Consider the following 20,894-nt stretch of genomic DNA (forward strand, 5'->3'; position numbering starts at 1 on the left):
ACCCACACGTATGTCAATGTCAATGTCATGTCAGTTATCATGAGTTTGGCATAGAACATTGGCAAAACAAAAATCTTCAATTTAAGCGGGAAAGCACTATTTACCAATTAAGTAATCTCTAATGTACAATAGTTTCATTTCAACAACAATACATTACCTACACATTCTTAAAGAGAAGCTATGGAATCCTTACAAGCACTTCAAGATTTCATAAAAACTAAGGACAACTTTCGAAACTTTGTGAATTCTTCAGAGGTTCCGTCTGTTTGTAAAACCGAACCCTGTATGCTAGGGGTGGACGAGGCAGGACGTGGGCCAGTGCTTGGTAAGGTATATACATTACCAGGCACTTCTAGTCCTGTGTGAATTATATTATCAGGTACATAATACTCACAAATTTGCAGGGCCCATGGTGTATGGCGTAGCTTACTGTCCCTTGAGCCAAACGAGCGTTCTGAAGGATCTAGGCTGCGCTGACTCAAAGGCGCTAACTGAAGAGAAACGAGATGATATATTCAGGAAAATGCTTACTGAAGAGGCCTCTTTAAACAATGTGGGCTGGGCTGCAGAGATTATATCTCCTAATTACATATCTAATTCTATGTACAGGCGAGCGAAGCACTCACTAAATGAGGTAATCATTAATTAATTCTTATTCTTTTTCTATAATTGTTTAACTTTATTTCTATTGCCACAATCTGATACTTTAAGATTAACCAAATTTTATGAATAAAATGTTACAAATATTAAATTTTTACAACAATTATCGATTGTTAAAGTAACAAGTATTTTTCATAACTTTAGTTGTTAGATGATGGTGAAATACTATAGGGGAACTCGTCATAAACTCTTGTGTTTAATATTATTAGGTATAAAAGTCTTTATACACGGTGTAACATGAGGATACCGAATAATTTTAACAGGGTATTCCTGATCATATTTAAAGCCTAAAATGTCCTATAAACTTTTCTGTAATTTTCCTAGTTTCAGAGTTAATACCAATAAAAAAAAACAAGTTTTTATTGTTACATAGTGCATTTTTGATGTCGATGTTGCCACTGTGGGACGTAGTCTAAGTAACCTTATTGATAGATGTCAAAAAGTGACAAGTAACACTTTGTAAAAACTATGTTTTACAAAAAAAATTGAAAGTCCATTTTAAGTGACAAGTTTACTAATAATATTTACTTTTTATGTACAAATACATCTGAAAAAAAAAAAAAAAAATTTTTTTTTGCGAATTTCACCTAAACTTATTACATTTTTTCCTTTTTTTGGCCTCAGAAAAGTGTGGTTAAAATCTTTCGGTTTCCTCGTGAACACCTTTGTTCCTAAATGACATTAATTTGAATATAATATATTACTTAAATCTGATTGCTTTCTTGAAATTCTTTAGGTGTCAATGAACTCGGCAATAGATCTTATCAAGAAAGTGGCAGAATCAGGAGCTAACATCACAGAGGTGTATGTGGATACCGTGGGACCTCCGGAGAAGTATCAAGCCAAACTCACTGAGATCTTTCCCAACTATAAAATAACTGTACGTACTTTTGATTTAAAGTTCCATATTTAAATTTAAGCTCAAACACTTGAAGCATTCCATGAATTTACTTTGCGTCATATGTTTTTAAAAAGCATTATAAAAAAAAAACTCCCGATGTTTGCCCCTAAATGTAAAAAACAATTTGTATTTCAGATACATATACATATGTGAAAGGAGTTGAATTTAGCCTATTTCCTGAATATCAAATGTAGTACTTTATAATAATTTCAAAAAACCCCCAAAATAAATTTGAACAAAATGGTCTTAGATATTTCATGTGTTATCTACACACTAATGCAATTTCGGCTTTTTCCCTTACAGTAATGATACAACCCTAACTGACAAAAACTCGAACTAGGAAACAAATCAAATTATTTTGTTTTTTATTCTATTTTATTTTTCGATTCCCGCCTCGGCCACCGGTGGACTTGGTCACTTTTTCTTTAGTGTATGATATTTTTTCAGTTTATCATTCACGAAAACTCATTACAATTCCAGGTAGCAAAAAAGGCTGACTCCATATATCCTATAGTATCAGCAGCTAGTATTGTAGCCAAGGTGACGAGGGATCATGCACTGAAGGTCTGGCAGTTCAAGGAGGGACTAGAGATGACACATGCTGAATTTGGCAGTGGATATCCTGGAGGCAAGTTTATTCGGTCTTATTTGTCTGTAGTAAAACAGTATACATAATAACTACGACATTTGCATTTATTTAACTTCTGGGTCATTCCAGTGAAAAATGACACCACAGGTGAAAAATTCATAGACTGTTTTACATTGAAATCAATATCTAGAGGAAAGTTCATGAATTATATTTTTAGGTATCAATAGATCTGATTTGAACTCATTGCATAAATTATACCTACTTATGTGTAACTAGTTCAGACAATCTTGGAAACAATATACAAAAAAGGCTGTTTAATAAAAGTTGCATAGTTTGTTACAATTTGCGAAGTGTCTCGGTTACCTCGCCATTTGATGTTCCACCCGTCACACTTCTGATACCATCTATTTCTAATAATAAAAAAAACGATTTTATTATTTGGTTTATGGTTTTTAGGTTTATATATATTTAATACAAATATTGGGTTTGTTGGGAAGAAATAAATCAAAGTGTAGGTAAAAAAGTAGTACCCGTCAATTTGGAATGACCCTTCTGGCAATCTTTCGAGCAAGTGAGATTTTTTTTAACTGTGGCTATCTCTGTAACAAAACAGAGAAATTTAATTCTGTTTTAAGCAGAGACATCTGTGTCACCACACAAGTGTGAGTTTGAATCTCATCCACCACAGTCAGTTTTCCATTTCCCTTTATTTCGTAACAAACAACATAACTAGATAATATTGAGTTGCACTCATTACCTAAATCTTTCTAGATAAGTAGTAGATGGCTATATGTATAATACAACATTGACAATAGTTACATTTAACAAAAACATCAATTTACAGACCCCTTAACGAAGAAGTTCATCAGAGAGCAGATTGACTATGTGTTTGGATACCCAATGCTGGTGCGCTTTAGCTGGTCTACAGGTAACATAAATCATAACATACATAGTCATAAAACCTACTCTTAAAACTCATGGGCACACTTTGCATAAATATGTTAAAAACCGGCCAAGTGCGAGTCGGACTCGCGCACGAAGGGGTTCCGTACCATTACGCCAAAAAATCACGTTTGTTGTATGGGAGCCCCACCTAAATATATTTATTTTATTTTGTTTTTAGTATTTGTTGTTATAGCGGCAACAGAAATACACCATCTGTGAAAATTTCAGCTATCTAGCTATCACGGTTCATGAAATACAACCTGGTGACAGACAGCCGGACAGACAGACAGACAGACAGACAGTGGAGTCTTAGTCCCGTTTTTACTCTTTGGGTACGGAACCCTAAAAACGATTACTCAGAAGCGGATAAATACTTAGCACTCCTCGCCTTCGCTCGTCATTCGTCCCTAAAAGGGATTCTACTTCAGGATTTGCCTGCAAAGCCTGCAAACTTTGCAGGCTTTGCAGTGCAAAGATAGCTGACATAATACAATACAATTACACTTTATTGCACACCACAGTACAGAAAACAATACAATGAATACAGAAACTCAAGTAGAGGTAAACAACAGCCGGTCTTATCGCTAAAAAGCGAATATTATCTAGTTATGTCAACCTGAATCACATACACACGCGCACGAAGGGGTTCCGTACCATTACGCCAAAAAATCACGTTTGTTGTATGGGAGCCCCACCTAAATATATTTATTTTATTTTGTTTTTAGTATTTGTTGTTATAGCGGCAACAGAAATACACCATCTGTGAAAATTTCAGCTATCTAGCTATCACGGTTCATGAAATACAACCTGGTGACAGACAGCCGGACAGACAGACAGACAGACAGTGGAGTCTTAGTCCCGTTTTTACTCTTTGGGTACGGAACCCTAAAAACGATTACTCAGAAGCGGATAAATACTTAGCACTCCTCGCCTTCGCTCGTCATAAGTCCCTAAAAGGGATTCTACTTCAGGATTTGCCTGCAAAGCCTGCAAACTTTGCAGGCTTTGCAGTGCAAAGATAGCTGACATAATACAATACAATTACACTTTATTGCACACCACAGTACAGAAAACAATACAATGAATACAGAAACTCAAGTAGAGGTAAACAACAGCCGGTCTTATCGCTAAAAAGCGAATATTATCTAGTTATGTCAACCTGAATCACATACATACACATAATCTTTTTGTACATAATCTTATTTGCAGAGCCATAAATGCGTTTCAGATATTTTTGTCCTTTGTTGTCCAGGTAAAATATTATTGTAGTTCATGTCAGTCATGTCATTGTACTGTCAAGGTATTAAATATCGACACTGGCAAAGTGCCAAAACGACTTTATTACCCATACTTTAAGGTACATAGTGTGTAAATATTTATTACCTTGTCAGTACCATCTTGTTATTGTAATATCTTGTAAATTTGTAAAATACAATTTTTTGATCCCCAGCTGAGGTGATGCTGCAAGACAAAGCCGCTACCTGTACATTCGAAGAAATTGATGACGAACTTCCTAAGAAAAAAGTGAAATCAATCAGCTCTTTCTTCTCTGTGAAATCTGAGGATGGCGAGAAGAAAAGGAAGAGACATAAGTTTTTTGAGGAAAGGTATTTGTCTATGGATAATGCGTTTGAATAAATATAGTTAAGTAAAATAAAGTACTGGTATACATATTTTGGGGACCATTATGTACCCAGTATCCACTGTAATATAATGAAGCATTTGTACACTAGTAAGTTAATTAGCATTTGAAAATCAATTTTATCACATTTCTTATTCGAATACATTACCTGTTAGGATAATCTTAATGTAATCAGATGAATTAGTAAAAACCAAAGAGGATAAAATAGGATAGAGCGGTACTGTCATAGTAAATTTTGTAACCACAGTAAATTCACTGCCATCTGATCGAGAATCATATTTTCGTGATTTTCGAGGCACGTTTTTTCCTTAGACTGTATCCATCTATTACGGAGTTATATATATCTTTGGTAAAAACGTATTATTTTATACGTCCATTAATTACGTTAGGTGCACAGGGGGGAGAAGGGGGCTCGCCAAATATCACGTTTTTATTGGTAAGAATAAGTGTTAAACTGCAGGGTTGAATTTAGAGCGCTCGATTTCGTCAGTCGAAAATCTGTGGATAACGGCGAATTGTGATATTTTTGAAATTGGTATTGACCACTCGTTTTTAATGAAACAAATATTCCTCTTGGATCATTTTAATGAAGTCTGTCAAAAAATACATTTGAACATACAGCAGTTATATAAAAAGTATGTACCTGATGGCCAGTTTCAACAGTTTTCAATGCCTAAACGACATTTTATGAGAGGGGGTTGGGGGTCAAAAAATCCTCAAAAACATCTCACGCAATTAATGGACGCCCCCTAATACTTGTTTACAACCAACTTTGAATACCTATGTTATAAATAAATATTTGGATGCAATAAAGAACTGATAAAATATCACAAGTGTTTTGGCCAGTGTTGAGCTTTCGATAAGACGATCACGTAAAAAAAAATGCACTCAGATTAACCCTTTAACGGGCAGGATTTTTTTTTTTTTAATTATAACCTCAATGACACTTAAGAGGAAAGGGGACGGCCGTTTCTTCATACAAACGTAGTCCCCATTTAAATCCAATATCCAAAAACGAAAAAAATCAAACGCAGGGACATAGCTGTGGTTGATATAACAACAAATTGTGTCAAAATAATTACCTACCTAACCCTTATAATATAACTAAGAACAGCTGTATAAAGTAATGAAATAAATTCATTTGTATTTGTATTTTTTTTTTTTGAAAATATTTTCAATAATGTTATCTACAGAGGAAAATGAGGACTACGTTTGTATGAAAAGGCGATTTCGCGCGGGTCCTCCACTTTCGTCTTAATAGTTCCAAAATTTCTGCTTAAAAAAATATGCAAAAAGATGATGTTATAGGCTGGTCATTTTTGCCTTAAAGTATCTTAAGATTTAAAAAATTACACGATTCAAGTCACATCGCCTCCGTAGTCGTAAATATTCTGCATAAGAATAAAATTCAAAAACATGATGTAAGAATATTCAAGTTTTTAACCCGTAAAGGGTTAAATTAAACAGTTGCATTTAAGCCAATCAAAAATTCCTTTTATTGTTATTTGATTTAATTGAAATACTTGTATAAAAACTTCTATTGTAACGCCCTAGGAAGTAGTTAATTGTGTAAATAGTAATTACACTGTACTTGTAACTGCACCTCAGGGCCCGGATGTTAATCTTACTTTGCAAGTGAAAACTCCTGTTATTGCATTGCTGATCAGTAGAAATCGACGCCAATTTAAATACATTTTATGTAAGTAACTGTCCTTTCTTTACCCACCTACGCCAAACAATGTAGTGGATGCATGCTTGATGTATTGATATGGGTATTGGCGGGGTTCCAAGTTTGCACTTTTGAATCAGTACACATGCAGATATTTATAAATAACTGACAATAAAAAATGGTTTTGGTAGGTACGTGGGTCTCCGTATATTCGTATCACTTGATTTTGATAAAACGTTATGACGAGTTTCTTTATAATTTTAATTATAACGTTACTTTCACATATTTTCCATGATGTCCCAAAATTATTCGGTCAATTATACAACCATCTCCAATAATGTATACTGCAGTTCGAAAAGCGTGAAAATAAATACCACACTCTTCTAGCCCCGCTAATAAGGTCGAATCAGATATAACTACGCACTTCGTTGTATAAGAAACTTGTAGGTGACTGTACTTTTATGACCCATTTTTGCTCTGTTATAAAGGTCGCGATGAAGATGAATCTTGATCGAAGCGAGAATTGGATCTATGCCAATATCTTATTAGATTTATTACAAAAATAATCGAGCATGGTTTTTTAAAAGAGTGCAGTCTGCTGACTGCACTCATTTTAAAAACCATGCTCGTTAGGAGAGGCAAGTAAGCACTGTAAAAGTATCTACTTTTTATAGAGGATCAAGGTTTTTAACATAGGTAGGACGTACATTGAAGTAATTTAATTTCCTACCCATTTTGTACTTAGTCACAGTGACAATAGTATGAGGTCTCTAGCGACTTACATATTATTGTCACTGTGACAAGGGAGGAAATGGGTCGGAAATTAATGCTTTGATTGCTTACCGATTACGAACAATGAACTTCCGAGTTCCAAGATAATTTATATAACCGAGCCTAGTAGGTGTTAGGTATGTCGAAGAAAAGTATAGATAGTGCCTCTTCTTGATGTATCTACACTACCGCTCAAAAGTATTTAGGCACCCGCAATTTTCACCAAACAATTGTATACAAAAATTATTTTCAAAATCATACTGTTCGATCGCAGGCAAATGACTTTCTTACATGTTGGATTGAATTTTTATTTAGGTAAATAATATATTGAGCCTCAAATTGTTGCCAAAACTAAACTCGAAATTTTAAAGGTGTCCCTTTAAAATTTCGATTTTACTTTATGCAACGATTTAAAAAAACACTTGTACAGTTCATACAAAATAAAACGATTTTGTACTGGAAAACGATTTATGGATTTTTTTACGCTTGCCATTTGGTAAATAGGCAATGTACACGAATATTCTGCACATCATTTTGAAGCTCGATATGTTAAATTAAAAAAGTAAACTGCACAAAAAACTGTTACCCGACTGCGCCTTAGCGGTATAATTCTGAAAGTCGATTTTGTATACAATTGTATGGAAAAAATTACGAGTGCCTAAATAGTTATGAGCGGTAGTGTATACGGCATCATCAAAAATGACACGTTTCAGTACTTGATATTTTCACTTTCTGATTCAAATCTGAACAATTTAAACCACTAATAGAACTTTCACGCACATTTCACGGGCTATTATTACTTGTAAGGTTCGGGGCTCATCCAACAAGGTTAGGGGGCGCCGTCTCTAATGGAATCAGCATGCATTCCACGCGCCGCGCCTACTTACCATGAGCGATGCGGAACACAGGTCACATGAGGAATTTAATTGTGTTCCATTATCATATTTAACTTCTTTTACGGTAAGTCAAAAGTGAAAACGGAATGGGCGGCAGCGCTCATCGTCATTCGTCACCGGCGATCGATGGAGGCAACGTCTTTGGGAAGGATACTCAGAAATTTAAACCCTCAGAATGGAATTGTCCGCGCGCTGCGTAGCAGTATTGTCGCTCTGCGTGTGTGTTTCTGCGATTGTCGGCCCGGCTGGAAATGGCACTAAATCCATTAAAACTGACACCTATTTGGATGCTTACTCCAAATCGCGCATCGAAGCTGAAAAGGCTAAAAAAGGAGTCATTATAGTTACTGCTAAAGACGGAGAGAAAAAGATTTCGAATCGTGATGACAGTTTTTCCGGTTATGATTATTCCCCATCATACACGGATAGCAGCTTTAGCTCTTCATCAAGCTCAGGCTTTTCAGGTCCTCCTTCAAATAACTATCTGCCGTCAAACCCTGTGAAGTTCGAAACAGAGATCACGTATAACGCCCCAGCTAACAACTACGGACCTCCGCCGCAGAAGTATGGTCCTCCGGCAAATAGTTACGGGCCACCAGCGCAGAGCTATGGACCACCCGCGCAGAGCTATGGACCACCCGCGCAGTCGTACGGACCGCCTGCGCCCGTGTATGGTCCCCCTAAACCCGTGTACGGACCCCCTCCGCAACCTTCGTGGCCCGGTATGCCTTACACAGCGCCCGGCCTGGGATTCCTCGACAAATTGCATTGGAAACTGGATATTTTGACGATCGCAAAGCTGCTGCTGAAGTTGCTGATCTTTAAGAAGATTGTGACGATGATCGCCGTTGTGTGTATGCTGCTCGTGATTCCGAAGCTGATTTCGTTCAAGAAAGATGGTGGTGCCAGCAACGATGAAGACGAAAGGACCTTTGGAAATAGCAATTGTAAGTTTAATTTTCTTAAATTTGACAGATAGGAAGTGTTATGCAACATGAATTTTGAGTATAACGCTCGGGCGATATAATATATTTATGTAGGTGCAGTCAAGAATTTAATTTTTTTAGTGACAATCTGGGTCTCTATTGTTTCCCATAAAGTTTTTAGTCATAATGTATTGTTTGTCCGCATTTTCGTTAGTCATAATTTGGTTTTTCTCAGAAACGCGTAACTTTACAGGATTGCCATAAAACAAACCTAACCTATATATAGGATAATCTTAAGAAAATCCTGAAAAGGGTCTGGAAAGGGTTCGAAACGTCGGGATGTATTAGAAATTCAATATAAGCGATATAATCCATTTTCATAGTTTTATTTCAGAATCCTGAAAAGTTAACGGTTTCAGAATTATGACTAATGATAATCTGACAATCATTACATTATGACTTTCAATAATTATGTCAAACAAAGAAACCCCTGACAATCTATTTCATTCAGTGACAATCAATATGAAAGCCGCTGGGGAGCTGAAAAAAAATTTCTGTACGTACCTACTTCTACTCGTAAGAGCGCCCTTACTTAAAAATAATGTCATTTGGGGCAAGTGCTCCAATGGGGAAACTTCACCTACTCGACGAATACAAATATGGAATTAGAGGTAGAGGCCTTTTCACCGTGATTGGACCTATTCTAATACATATTAACAACTTTAAAACTTTATCCAGACGACAGAGCTGTGATAAAAGTAATAGTTTCTGAAAACCTAACCAGAAAATTCTATTCTATTCTAATTAGGTATTGCAGCTTCATCTACTAACCTAAACTATAGAAATGTAACTCATCGAAATAATAAATGAGATAAGCCTTGAGCGATCAGTCGTGGATCAGTCGCTCAGTTAGTATTAGCTGCTCAATAATATTTTCGGTTGCTCGTTTTAATAATTTTTCAATATAATCTGTTATTTTTTATTTTGTATGGCTCTTTGTTTTTGGGAACTTGAACTTGGGAACAAAACACTATAGATTAGTTTTTTTTCCAGATTAGATTCATTTATAGTGTCCAAAGCCTCAATAAAAACCAGAAAAAAAAGATTCATTTAATTTCTCATTGAAAATGTACATTAAGTATATATATTTTACATGTCAAAATAAAATGCATTCACAAAAAAAGCGTCGCAACACAATATCAATAATAATAATCAAGAATCAAATTTAATAAAGAATAATAATCTAAAAAATATAAAATATATATAACCTTTCTTTATGTGAAATAAGTATATTAATACGGGGTGCCACTGTGGTGACTGTGGTTAGGTCACTGTTTCCATAACAGCATCGACATACAAAAGACGACGCGAAATTTTAAAGTTACGGCCACCTCATTAGAAGGCCTCGGTCTGGTGCCCTCGGGTGTGAAAAACGTGCTGTTTTAACTCAATTTCTAGAACTCTCAAATAGGCCTTCGACACACTTGTATTAAGATTCCAATAATGATCTCAGCCGAATGGTCTATGAGAATAACTATCGCGATACAGTGCGGGAACGCTGCCTGCGTGATGGGCACCTTGCCGAGAGGCCATGGTTTAGAAGGTAGATTTTAGGTATTTTTATTTTTAGTTAGGTTTAGTTTTAGTTGTTTTGTTTTTTAAGTACTTATTAATCATGTTAATGTATTTTTATATAATTGTACCTACTTATTGTTATAAATTTAATGCATTCAATCTATCAGTCTGTTTATTGATTGTTTTATTGCGTAGTCGTACAACTGACGTCAGCACAGCAGCTGCTGGAACGCGCGATATCCGTGTACGGTCGGCAGGAACCCGACTGCGGCGTTGTATGCCGGCTCCGAAGGGTGGTGGATGACATCTACGAGTTCCAACCTTATGTCAGGTGAGTAACGTACATTATTGCTTGTACAGTTGGCAGGAGCCCGACTGCGGCGTTGTATGCCGGCTCCGGAGGGTGGTGGATGACATCTACGAGTTCCAACCTTATGTCAGGTGAGTAACGTACATTATTGCTTGTACAGTCGGCAGGAGCCCGACTGCGGCGTTGTATGCCGGCTCCGGAGGGTGGTGGATGACATCTACGAGTTCCAACCTTATGTCAGGTGAGTAACGTACATTATTGCTTGTACAGTCGGCAGGAGCCCGACTGCAGCGTTGTATGCCGGCTCCGGAGGGTGGTGGATGACATCTACGAGTTTCATCCTTATGCCGGGTGAGTAAAGTACTATATTGTTTGTCGTACCGGTGAATGGTCGCCAGACGCCTGCGGAGCACGTGTCCGACGTGCCGGCTCCGCAAGGCTCACGATTTCTACAAGTTTCAACCTAATGTCAAGTGAGTAAAACTCATTATTGCATAGTGACAAAATATAAATAAAATAAAAAATACGATAACAGAAAAAGTCATACATACATATTTGCAAATGAAGTATAATATGCTCTGTTCAAAGGAATGCGTCACACATCGTCCTGTATAAGTGTTATATGATTGAATCGAATTATGCAAACTATTATGGTTTTATGAGTAATACGTTTGATGCAATGTTTCTAACGAGTATTTTATTGTCTTTCAGGCATAACACGTGAGGATCCAATAGGTAAGAATTAATTTTAGGTGCCATGCAATTAAATAAGTAAAGTCATAAATTATTGTATTAGTATAAGTATTTTTTGGAATATGTTAGTCAATTAAATAAATAAAATTGTATATAGTTGTATGTAGTTTTATCATGAACTCTATTGTGATTCCCTTTAGAAATATTTCTTTAATTTATATGCATCTATACCTGTACTTCGTAAAGGTTATAATCTTAATGATTTTTTTAACACACAAGTGTTAGACTTTGGTTCAAGGGTGCTTCCAAAGGCACCTCCGCTGGTCTGCGGACCGCCGGTTAAGAACCTCTGCTTTAAAAATGAGGGGGAAATAACATAAATAGGTACTTCGATATTTCACGTAGGTCTTAATGAGACAATAATGACATTTAATGCTATGCCAGTAGAGTTTAAATTTGAACGCCACGTTTATCGAGTCGTGTCCTCACCTGGGGGCCTAGCCAAGATGACAATCTTTGATAGAAAACACCAATCGAAACTTAAATAATGCATGGATATTAGTCATGGGCCTGACACTCTTTGATAGAGAAAGATAGTCTTATTGCGATTCCTATAAGAGGAAAGAGAAAACAGTGCCATACTTTGTCCTCATCACCGACCGGGTGGCATCATAGGTAGGAGGCGATGGCGAAATACCGAAATTTATAAGAGTGAAAGAGAAAAAATCCTATGCTGCCCAAATTGTATATGTATATTCTTTCTCTTACCCCCGGTCGCTCGGTGGCGCGTCTATAACTACTTGTATAAATAAAGCCTGACCAAGTAATATATGATCATTGTCAAGAGGGCGCTGTTGCTGCGCATGTATAGGGTGACTGGCTAACAGTCCTCTCCCTCGTTGAGCTCTGGCAACCTTACTCACCGGCAGGAACACAACACTATGAGTAGGGTCTAGTGTTATTTGGCTGCGGTTTTCTGTAAGGTGGAGGTACTTCCCCAGTTGGGTTCTGCTCTAGATCTGGTATGACATCCGCTGTGCTGTGCCCTACCACACAAAGCGAAAGGTCATTCACAGTGCCCATACCTCTCTTTTGGACGTAGTTTAAGGACATACCCCCGGGTCCGGACGTAGTTTAAGGACATACCCCCGGGTCCGGACGTAGTTTAAGGACATACCCGGGTCCAAATATGAAAAAAAGTATGTATGTATGAAAAAAATAGTTCCAGTGAAATTCCGCAACATGGCGCGTGATCATATATTCCTGGTCAGGCTTTACTATAATGTCTATAAAATGAGTCAAGTGAAGCATCCGTCATCCGATCCGATACATTTTTTACTTCTCGTTTGGAGTTTGTCGATGTACAATTGTCATTTTGGCTATACCTATAGGCTCCTTGGCCAGTATAAACATTCCTTTCAACAGTTCGGCACTACTTTGAAAAGATCTCGTATTTGTTCTGACAATCAAAAGAAAAAAGTGGTATTTATGTATGGGATAGGTAACATACAGAGTTAATGCCTTTCAACTTTGAGTAGCAGTGCGAGATACGAGATTTTATTCAAAGTAGTGCCGAGTTTCAAATACTTAATAAAAAAACAGTTTCATTTTTGGTGAAATCTACTTTCTCCCTATCAGTTTAGGGATCACGGGCCACTCGTGATGCCACACAGCGTCGTTGCACATGCTGCATACTAATGCACACGTCAATTGTTATTGGCAGGGCAATTTAGAAAATTAGGTGAGCGCTGCTTGTACGCGCGTCAGGAAAGTATTTGTTTCTTTTTTTAAATACCACGTCGGTGGCAAACAAGCATACGGCCCACCGTAGCAGTCACCGTAGACTATGGACGCCTGCAACTCCAGCAGGCTCCAGGGGGCCTACCGCGAAAACCGAAATTCGCAAATTGCGGGGATCATTCTCTTTTACTCCATTACTTTTACTTAATGAAGGCGTAATTACTGTACTTAGAATGACCGAGAATTTGCGAGCTTCGATTTTCGCGGTTATAGCCCAGCAGTGTGTGCAGGGCCGGATGTTTAAATATCAAGGCAACATCAAGGCACAATTCAAGGGCACATTTTTGTTACCACGTTGTAACGGTGTATTATTTTTTTCAAACTCATAATCTCAAGAGATGAGGACGGCCGTAAAATTGAGCGGCTGTAGGTAATGGTAGGGGCACTGAATAAGCAACTTTGGGGGTACGTTGCATTCCATATGACTGTTACATTGCACATAAAAAAAGTTACAGAAGGTGGAATTAATGCCTTATGGCATTCTCTACCAGTCAAGCATAGCGCCAAAGAGAAAAAAAATCTAATGACGTTTAGAAATTTAATTTAACTTGCCTTACCATTGCACCATGTCAGACACGACACAGGTAATAAATTCAAAACAAAAAGTTCTTGTTTTCTTCTTAATTGAGCCCTGTGAAATACTAATAGGTTATATTCTGTACTCTATATCCAAATGGTTGATTAGATTTTGGAATTACTAACAGGATAATGTAACTGTTATGGCTATTCTTACTCCAATTGAGTTCCATGTAAGCTCTGCAGACAAAAGTTAATTTAATCCAATTTAAGCAATTGACGCACACCGGACACAACAGACTGTAAAGACGAAGATGTACAACATTATCTGCGTTTTGTAATTTGCTTGGAGTTATTATTATCATATCTTCCTAGCGTTGTCCCTGCTTTCTTGCAACGGGTCCTTGCGGTCCGCTCCGCCTTCTAATCCCAAGAATTCGAGTTGGCAGAAGTTTACGATGGCGACTGCCACCTGCCTGATTTTACAATAATCCAGAAGGGAAACCAAACCTTATTGGAATTAGTCCAGTTTCCTTACGAGAGTTTCCAAGACCAGGCAGGACATCACGTTCACTGAAGAAAGGACTGGTAAATATTAAATGATATTTGGTACGTAAGTTCCGAGAAACTCATTGGTAGGTTGGAGCCGGGGTTTGAACCTAGGACTTCCGGTTTCGAAGCTGCACGCTTTTTACCACTAGACTACCAGCGCTTACAGTTGTCTGAGGTTACGATAACTAAGAGTAATAATTGGGACATACCTATGGAAAGAGAAAAATTGGCAAAATGTCAAAGGGCCATGGAGAGAAGTATCCTAGGAGTTAAGCTACAAGACAAAATCTCAAGCTCAGCGTTAAGAAGAAAAACCAAGGTAGTCGAATAGACCATCTAAAGTGGGGGTGGACAGGACACATATGCTGAGATGCAAATTAAACAAATGGAGCAAACAAGTTACCCTATGGTACCTTAGAGACGGATGTAGAAAACAAAGACATCCAAAAACAAGATGGGTAGATGATATCCACTTAACCTTGGGGCCTTACTGGTCCAGAGTTGCAGACGACAGAGTACAATGGAGAAGGTTGGAGGAGGCCTATGCCAAAAGGCACACCGAACTGCGGGACATTTTGTAGTTTACAAATAAAGATACCATCAATTTAATAACCGTTGTACCCAAGGATCAGAAATAAATGGCTATAATAATAAAATAAAAAAACCTATGGAAAATCTTTAGTGCCGGATGTTTCCATAACTTCGAGCTATGTTTTACATCGAAGTCGTAAGGAACGATTAGCCACAATAAATTATGTAACGGGATCTCTCTACATTCTGACTTTAAGCGGATTGTTTTTGAAAAGAAATCGAGCAGTCATGTATCGATATCGAAGTAGCAAATTCAATTCTTAGACCTTAAGTTCGTAAGCGAAAAAGGACGAGCAAATGGTTTTAATTACTAGCTATAGGATTCTGACCTCAAAATCTTGATTTGATAATAATTAATAAGCACTTTCTTCAGTACATCATCGTAATTGTAGAGCGTTATTTAAAGAGGCTCGCCTACAGCTGTGTGGAAGTGGCGGCCTTGCAATTATAACAGTGTTGATAGAAAATGCGATGATACCGACATATCGAGGCTCTTGACCTGGTTTTACACTTTTATGAAAACTATTATTGTCTGGCCTCTGTCCACTCCCTTTTATAGCGAAAATGTCAACTACCGTGGGAAAGAATGAACAATACGTGCAAGTAAAAGCTGGTAAATACGATCTCACGCAATGTTACTATTCGGGAAACAAATAAAATATTAAATCACATTTAAAATCGGGTCTATCGCGAATTTATTTTGTTACCTTTATTTACCGACGTTTCGATACCTACTGGTTTCACTGGTCGTGGTCGCGGCTAACTGATGTCCCAGCAAAACAAATAAAATATTAGATGAACACGTGAATTTACCTATTTACTTGAGAGATGTGGTTAATACTTATTGTTCGAGATTTGCCACCAACTACCTCGAGATCATTTAAAATACCTAGATAATCTATAGGGAACACGTCCGTGTACGATTAAAACTAAATTGATATACTTGAAGAAGTTTAATAAATTGTCCGTCCTGCTATAAATATACGGTTTTTTGAAGATTATAACCACACAATTCTGCCATACATTGTCGATTTTATGTCGAAATGTTATGATGCCATTTCTCATACTGCGATTACCGCATTGGCAACCAGGTGAATATCTCTCTTGATGAAGATAAGAGGTAATATAACTAAGGGGTCTTATATACGCATTGCTGATCCTTTAAAAAGCATGATGTTGAAGAATCCCATTATGAATACTCGAGAAAATATTTCCCCTCTATGTTTTAACCCATTTTCCTATCGCTCATGGTTCAGTAGTCACGTAGTATGTTACGTTTAGCGAAGGGCATGAGCATGACACGACAATGAACTTGGCGGAAGCAATTGTCACGCCCGCAGCACCGAACAATGACCCGCCGATAGTGACAATTAGCTATTCTACCAATACCAGTGCCGGTCGTATTTGGGACAGTCTCGGGTGCTGCCTGGGGGTCTAGCCAAGACGACAAGAGTAATACACGGTTAACGGTTAGCACTATCTAAGTACCTATCTATGTATATGTAGCAGTTACTATGGTGGGAGTATAGTGTTAGTAGAGCAAAGCATCTTCCTTTTCCCTTGTATGTATTAGGAATCTAGTGACCCAAATGTATGAATACCTACTACATGTCTTACAGAAGATATCTTCTATCTTCGAGATATTGATGTGGAATTCCGTTCCTGGTGATTATGGTGAGGGACCTCGATAGTCCCAAGTTGGGACCCACGGTTGTTCCTGCTCTATAAATCTCCTATACCTATTCCTATTCCTACAAGTCATGCAAGTCAAATTGCAAAAAATCCTGGATACCAAAAGAAATCTAAAGGAGAGGTCATTCTTTTGTTTGCACTGCTTATCGAATATGAAAAAGTAAAAAATACCTCTTTACCTAAAATATTCTAGGTACTACCTCCGATACTTCAAAGAATAGCAAAATCCTTTTGTTACTCGACTTTTCCATTTATGATGAAAAATCTGCGCTAATCAATCACATTAATGAGTCAAACACATCTGCGTCCGTACACCGATTACCTTCTAGTTTTAACACGTAATAGATACCTACATATTACGATCTCGATCTCTGTAAGGACAAACGAGGAATTCTTGAGATTTCTTTATTTATGGAATTTTTTTTATAGTATTATTCAACCGATTCAAATAATTTCCATCTCATTGCTCAACTTAGCGTTGACTTCGTAGTCATACTTGTGTTGTGTATTGTTGGCATTGTAGCACCTTAATACCTATTAAAAACGCCAAAGTAAGGTACCTAATTCAGGAATGTTAGATGAAACCTAATAAAAACAATTTTTTTCAAGCAGATACGTCCACGTACTTACAGCGGTCGCGGGTTCAAGTCCTGCCGGAAACGTAAAATTTTCCATTTTTTACTTTAATATTAAATTTACAATATTTAGGTTGGTATCTAGTTAAAATGTTAGACTAATGTTATGTAATTATGTTACGTAGTACTCACATAGGTATCGGTAAGTATCAGTTTTATTTAATATTCACACTAACACATACCGTATGGTCGGTCGGTAGTTATGTGATGTAATACACTTTGTCCTTATTTCGTTACTCGTGTGCATCCTTTGTGCATCGCGTCCATTCCCCATTGTCGAAAGTCCAACCATCAACCATGTACACATTATGGTGGTCTATTTAACCTGTTACATCCAGGATGGGCAGGACAATCAAGTGCAGAGCGGCGGCTCGGAACGCCCAGACTCACTGTAACGAACGCACGTGACGTCGGCACACGTGCGCTACCAAAACATTCCCGACATACTCGTAGCTCCGACGAGACAAGCCATTTCCAGCAAGTCTTGCACTGCAGACCTGTTTGGAGCTAGTGTGCATTATGTGATTTCTGTGTAGGATTGTCACAGCTGTGTTGTGTTTTGGATTCTCTGATTGAGTGAGTACTAAGTAACTAAGTAATATTTTTTTATTCCAAATTTAGGTAGGTAATTATACTTCTGCTATTACTTAAAAAAAGTGCTTAAAGAACTTTTTTAAGAAATAGTCAGTTTTACGTTTAATTAAGATGCTTTGATACAAGAAATCATGAAGTTTAAGTCTAACAACGTAGAAGTCCAGTGAAAAAGTACATCAACTTTTAATGCTAGGTAGGTAAATACTTAAATAAAAAAACGGTAATGGCTTCAAACTTGGCTTGACTTGACTTCAAATTTGGGATCAAGAGACTATTAAATACAGAATACAAATATTCAATTCAAACTTAGGTTTTGTCCAAAACATACCTAGTTAGATGAACTTAACAGGTGTTTTGTACCAGTCAATCATATTAGGACCAAACCGGGCCAAACAGATACGAATGCAAAAAGAATTAAATACTTATTAGGAATATTTACTCGTACAAACATTGATTCTCATAAAACTGTGAGAAAACTGTTTCTGGCAGAGAGAAAGGCGGTGTAGCATCATGCAATGATGACTCAAAAATAACAATAGGATGAATTGTATACACCTAGTTAACCACCCAACCATACGTTTCCTACGAGGGAATTAATGCATTAGGAAACACTCCAATCCTTTGTTTTCATTCCCACATCGATTCAAGTACATTGTGCAACATGGGGTGTAAGTCAAATATTGCAAACGAAAGTATAGTTAAATCACGACGGCTTGCCGGAGCAATTTATAGACTCGAGTTTGCAATATTGTTACGCCCCGAGTAACCCGAGTTACACACAATGTTTTTCATCACACTTGCAATACAAAAATGAAGTATAAAGACAAAAAACTGTTAATTATAATACTAGAAACTTCATAACTCCCTAGGGAAAACGCATTTTCTATAGTTCCTGCTAAGCCTGCGTGCAATTCCGCATGTACTGAGCGAGTGTGATGAAAATTAATATAAGTAGGTATCTACCGAGTAGATAATAATTAAATATTACCTTACAGAGGTGCCCCTAAGGTGGGGTCATAAAGCTTTTTTCAGGAGTCCGTGCTTCCACTATGGGTTCACAACTTCAAAGTGGAAGCACGCACTTGGAACTTGGACGTGTGACTTTATCATAATATTTTGTATTATTTAACGGAATTAGCTTTCTTACAATATTAACGATAATTTAATACACCGTCCTCGCATCTCGTACAGACCTTAAGGTTTATTTTATTTTTGTACAAGCTTTTTTAGGAAATGACTGCCTCGTATTAGTAAGACACGTCGCATTACTGCCCTATCCCTCCGCATAAATCCCTCATTTCCAAGTATTTTATTACGAGTATGCTGTTTTGCGAGACGTCCGATGTGGGATATTTTGATATATTGTAGATATGCACCAGCATGATTCAGAACAAAGGTCTATTGTGTGTGTCGCAACATGTCTAGAACTTATCTGTTCTCACATACGATATCGCTTATCAGTTATCTCAAAATACTTTTATATAGCAAACATTTTACGTACGAGTTTACTCAAACAACGTTGACAGTCGTTATAAGTGCAGTGAAGAACTTGATTCATCTTGTTAAATTGTTTATTTAGGTTAGTTTTTTACGACATGGATAAGTACTACTAATCTTAACTTTGTTTTTAGAGGGCTGATATGGCATTGCAAATGTAAGGATTATGCAGTATTAGCCATAAGTTCACTTAAAAATTAGGACTTCAAATAGTAAATCCTTGTTTAAATGTGTGTTAAAAAGTAAATGTGTTCATTAGTTTAAGTATATACTCGTATGTATATATCGCAATTTCATGAGTATTCGTTTAAAGACCTCTCAAGACTTTCCTCATTTATGTTTAGGTTAGTCTTAGTTACTTCGAAAAACCTGTGTAACGACGGGAAACACGAATATTATCGTAATTATAAGATTGTAACTAATTATATTTCAATACATCCTATGAGTTTAGGTGAGTTCGGAGCCGGTACAGGTAAATAATCGTTATCTACCGGATTCAGTATCCACTTCGTTGCAGCTAGGAAGGACGCGGAGTGGCTATTATAGAAATCGAGCCGCATCCGAAACGACAAGATAACTCGGAAACAGTCAATGATAATCACATCACAAGTATCACAACTTAACATGAACCTGTATAGGTTTGCCTACTAGTGACGCAATACCGGGTAGCCTATGGCCTACCTATACCCCGTGGGTACTGTAATGATCGGACACTCCCGACAGAATTCGGTGGTATGCACCTCAGTGTAATTAAAAAGCATAAGAGAATTTGGACACGATCAATGAGTATCCCACCAAAACCATTTTCATGTGAATTGTTACCAAGACGAGCCCATATGGCTCGCACTGTCAAAAAGTTATCAGATCGCATGTAGAGCCAAGCTGCTAACTGAAAAGGGTTCAGCTAATATATACTCTTAAAAATCGGACACTTTTCGGCAGTATCCATCTCAGTGTAGCTAATTAAGAAGCAAGACTAGACTGGGGTTATTATTGAAAACGTGTCGCATCAGATGCGACAAAATAATTCTAAAACAGTCAATAGGTATTGGTTGCTAGTAGGATATCGACGTAACTACCCAACAGCACGGTATCTAGGTTTAGTAGTTTGGGTATTTTTCTGATATAATCAGTTCACTTCGTGGTCTGTTACCGGGATTGACCCAAACATTCGTCTCTCGTCTTTACTGGTGCAAATTCCTCAAAATGAATTGCCGCTATCAACGGTTCCAGCAGTCATCCAGTCGTCCAGTCGCATGCCTAATGGCGATATATAAGTAATAACGCGTGAGCTATGGCCGAGTATGGCCCTCCTAATCCATAAGTCTTAATAACACGATAGAATTTGGCGGTGTGCACCTCAGTCCTCAGAACAATTAAGAAGGAAGGCGGGACTTGTTATAGCAATCGTGTCGCATCCGGCGCATTGTACCTACGACA

The 20,894-nt window shown here is 37.4% G+C and overlaps 2 protein-coding genes across 3 annotated transcripts; both read left to right on the forward strand.

Moving 5' to 3' along the window:
• The first annotated feature begins 49 nt into the window (after positions 1–49).
• On the forward strand, positions 50–6,566 carry LOC134744651 (ribonuclease H2 subunit A). Of its 2 annotated transcripts, XM_063678550.1 has the most exons (7): positions 50–325; positions 405–634; positions 1,397–1,540; positions 2,042–2,189; positions 2,995–3,078; positions 4,546–4,753; positions 4,793–6,566. In XM_063678550.1, the coding sequence occupies exons 1-6, from the start codon at positions 181–183 to the stop codon at positions 4,731–4,733; spliced, it is 939 nt and encodes a 312-aa protein (XP_063534620.1). In that variant the 5' UTR covers positions 50–180; the 3' UTR covers positions 4,734–4,753; positions 4,793–6,566. The 2 variants fall into 2 exon arrangements, with proteins under 2 accessions (XP_063534620.1, XP_063534619.1); XM_063678549.1 differs by having other exon boundaries at positions 4,546–6,566.
• Positions 6,567–7,877: 1,311 nt separating this feature from the next.
• LOC134744654 (uncharacterized) lies at positions 7,878–11,237 on the forward strand. Its single transcript, XM_063678553.1, has 2 exons — positions 7,878–9,020; positions 10,770–11,237. The coding sequence occupies exons 1-2, from the start codon at positions 8,249–8,251 to the stop codon at positions 10,907–10,909; spliced, it is 912 nt and encodes a 303-aa protein (XP_063534623.1). The 5' UTR covers positions 7,878–8,248; the 3' UTR covers positions 10,910–11,237.
• Positions 11,238–20,894: the final 9,657 nt, after the last annotated feature.

The sequence above is a fragment of the Cydia strobilella genome, chromosome 10 (assembly GCF_947568885.1).
Source record: "Cydia strobilella chromosome 10, ilCydStro3.1, whole genome shotgun sequence".
NCBI lineage: Eukaryota > Metazoa > Arthropoda > Insecta > Lepidoptera > Tortricidae > Cydia > Cydia strobilella.

Coding starts and splice junctions, on each gene's coding strand:
- LOC134744651 (XM_063678549.1), top strand. CDS start 181: ATGGAATCCTTACAAGCACTTCAAGATTTCATAAAAACTAAGGACAAC. Junction 1,541..2,041: donor TTCCCAACTATAAAATAACT/GTACGTACTTTT, acceptor TTACAATTCCAG/GTAGCAAAAAAGGCTGACTC. Junction 2,190..2,994: donor TGGCAGTGGATATCCTGGAG/GCAAGTTTATTC, acceptor ATCAATTTACAG/ACCCCTTAACGAAGAAGTTC.
- LOC134744654 (XM_063678553.1), top strand. CDS start 8,249: ATGGAATTGTCCGCGCGCTGCGTAGCAGTATTGTCGCTCTGCGTGTGT. Junction 9,021..10,769: donor GACCTTTGGAAATAGCAATT/GTAAGTTTAATT, acceptor TTTATTGCGTAG/TCGTACAACTGACGTCAGCA.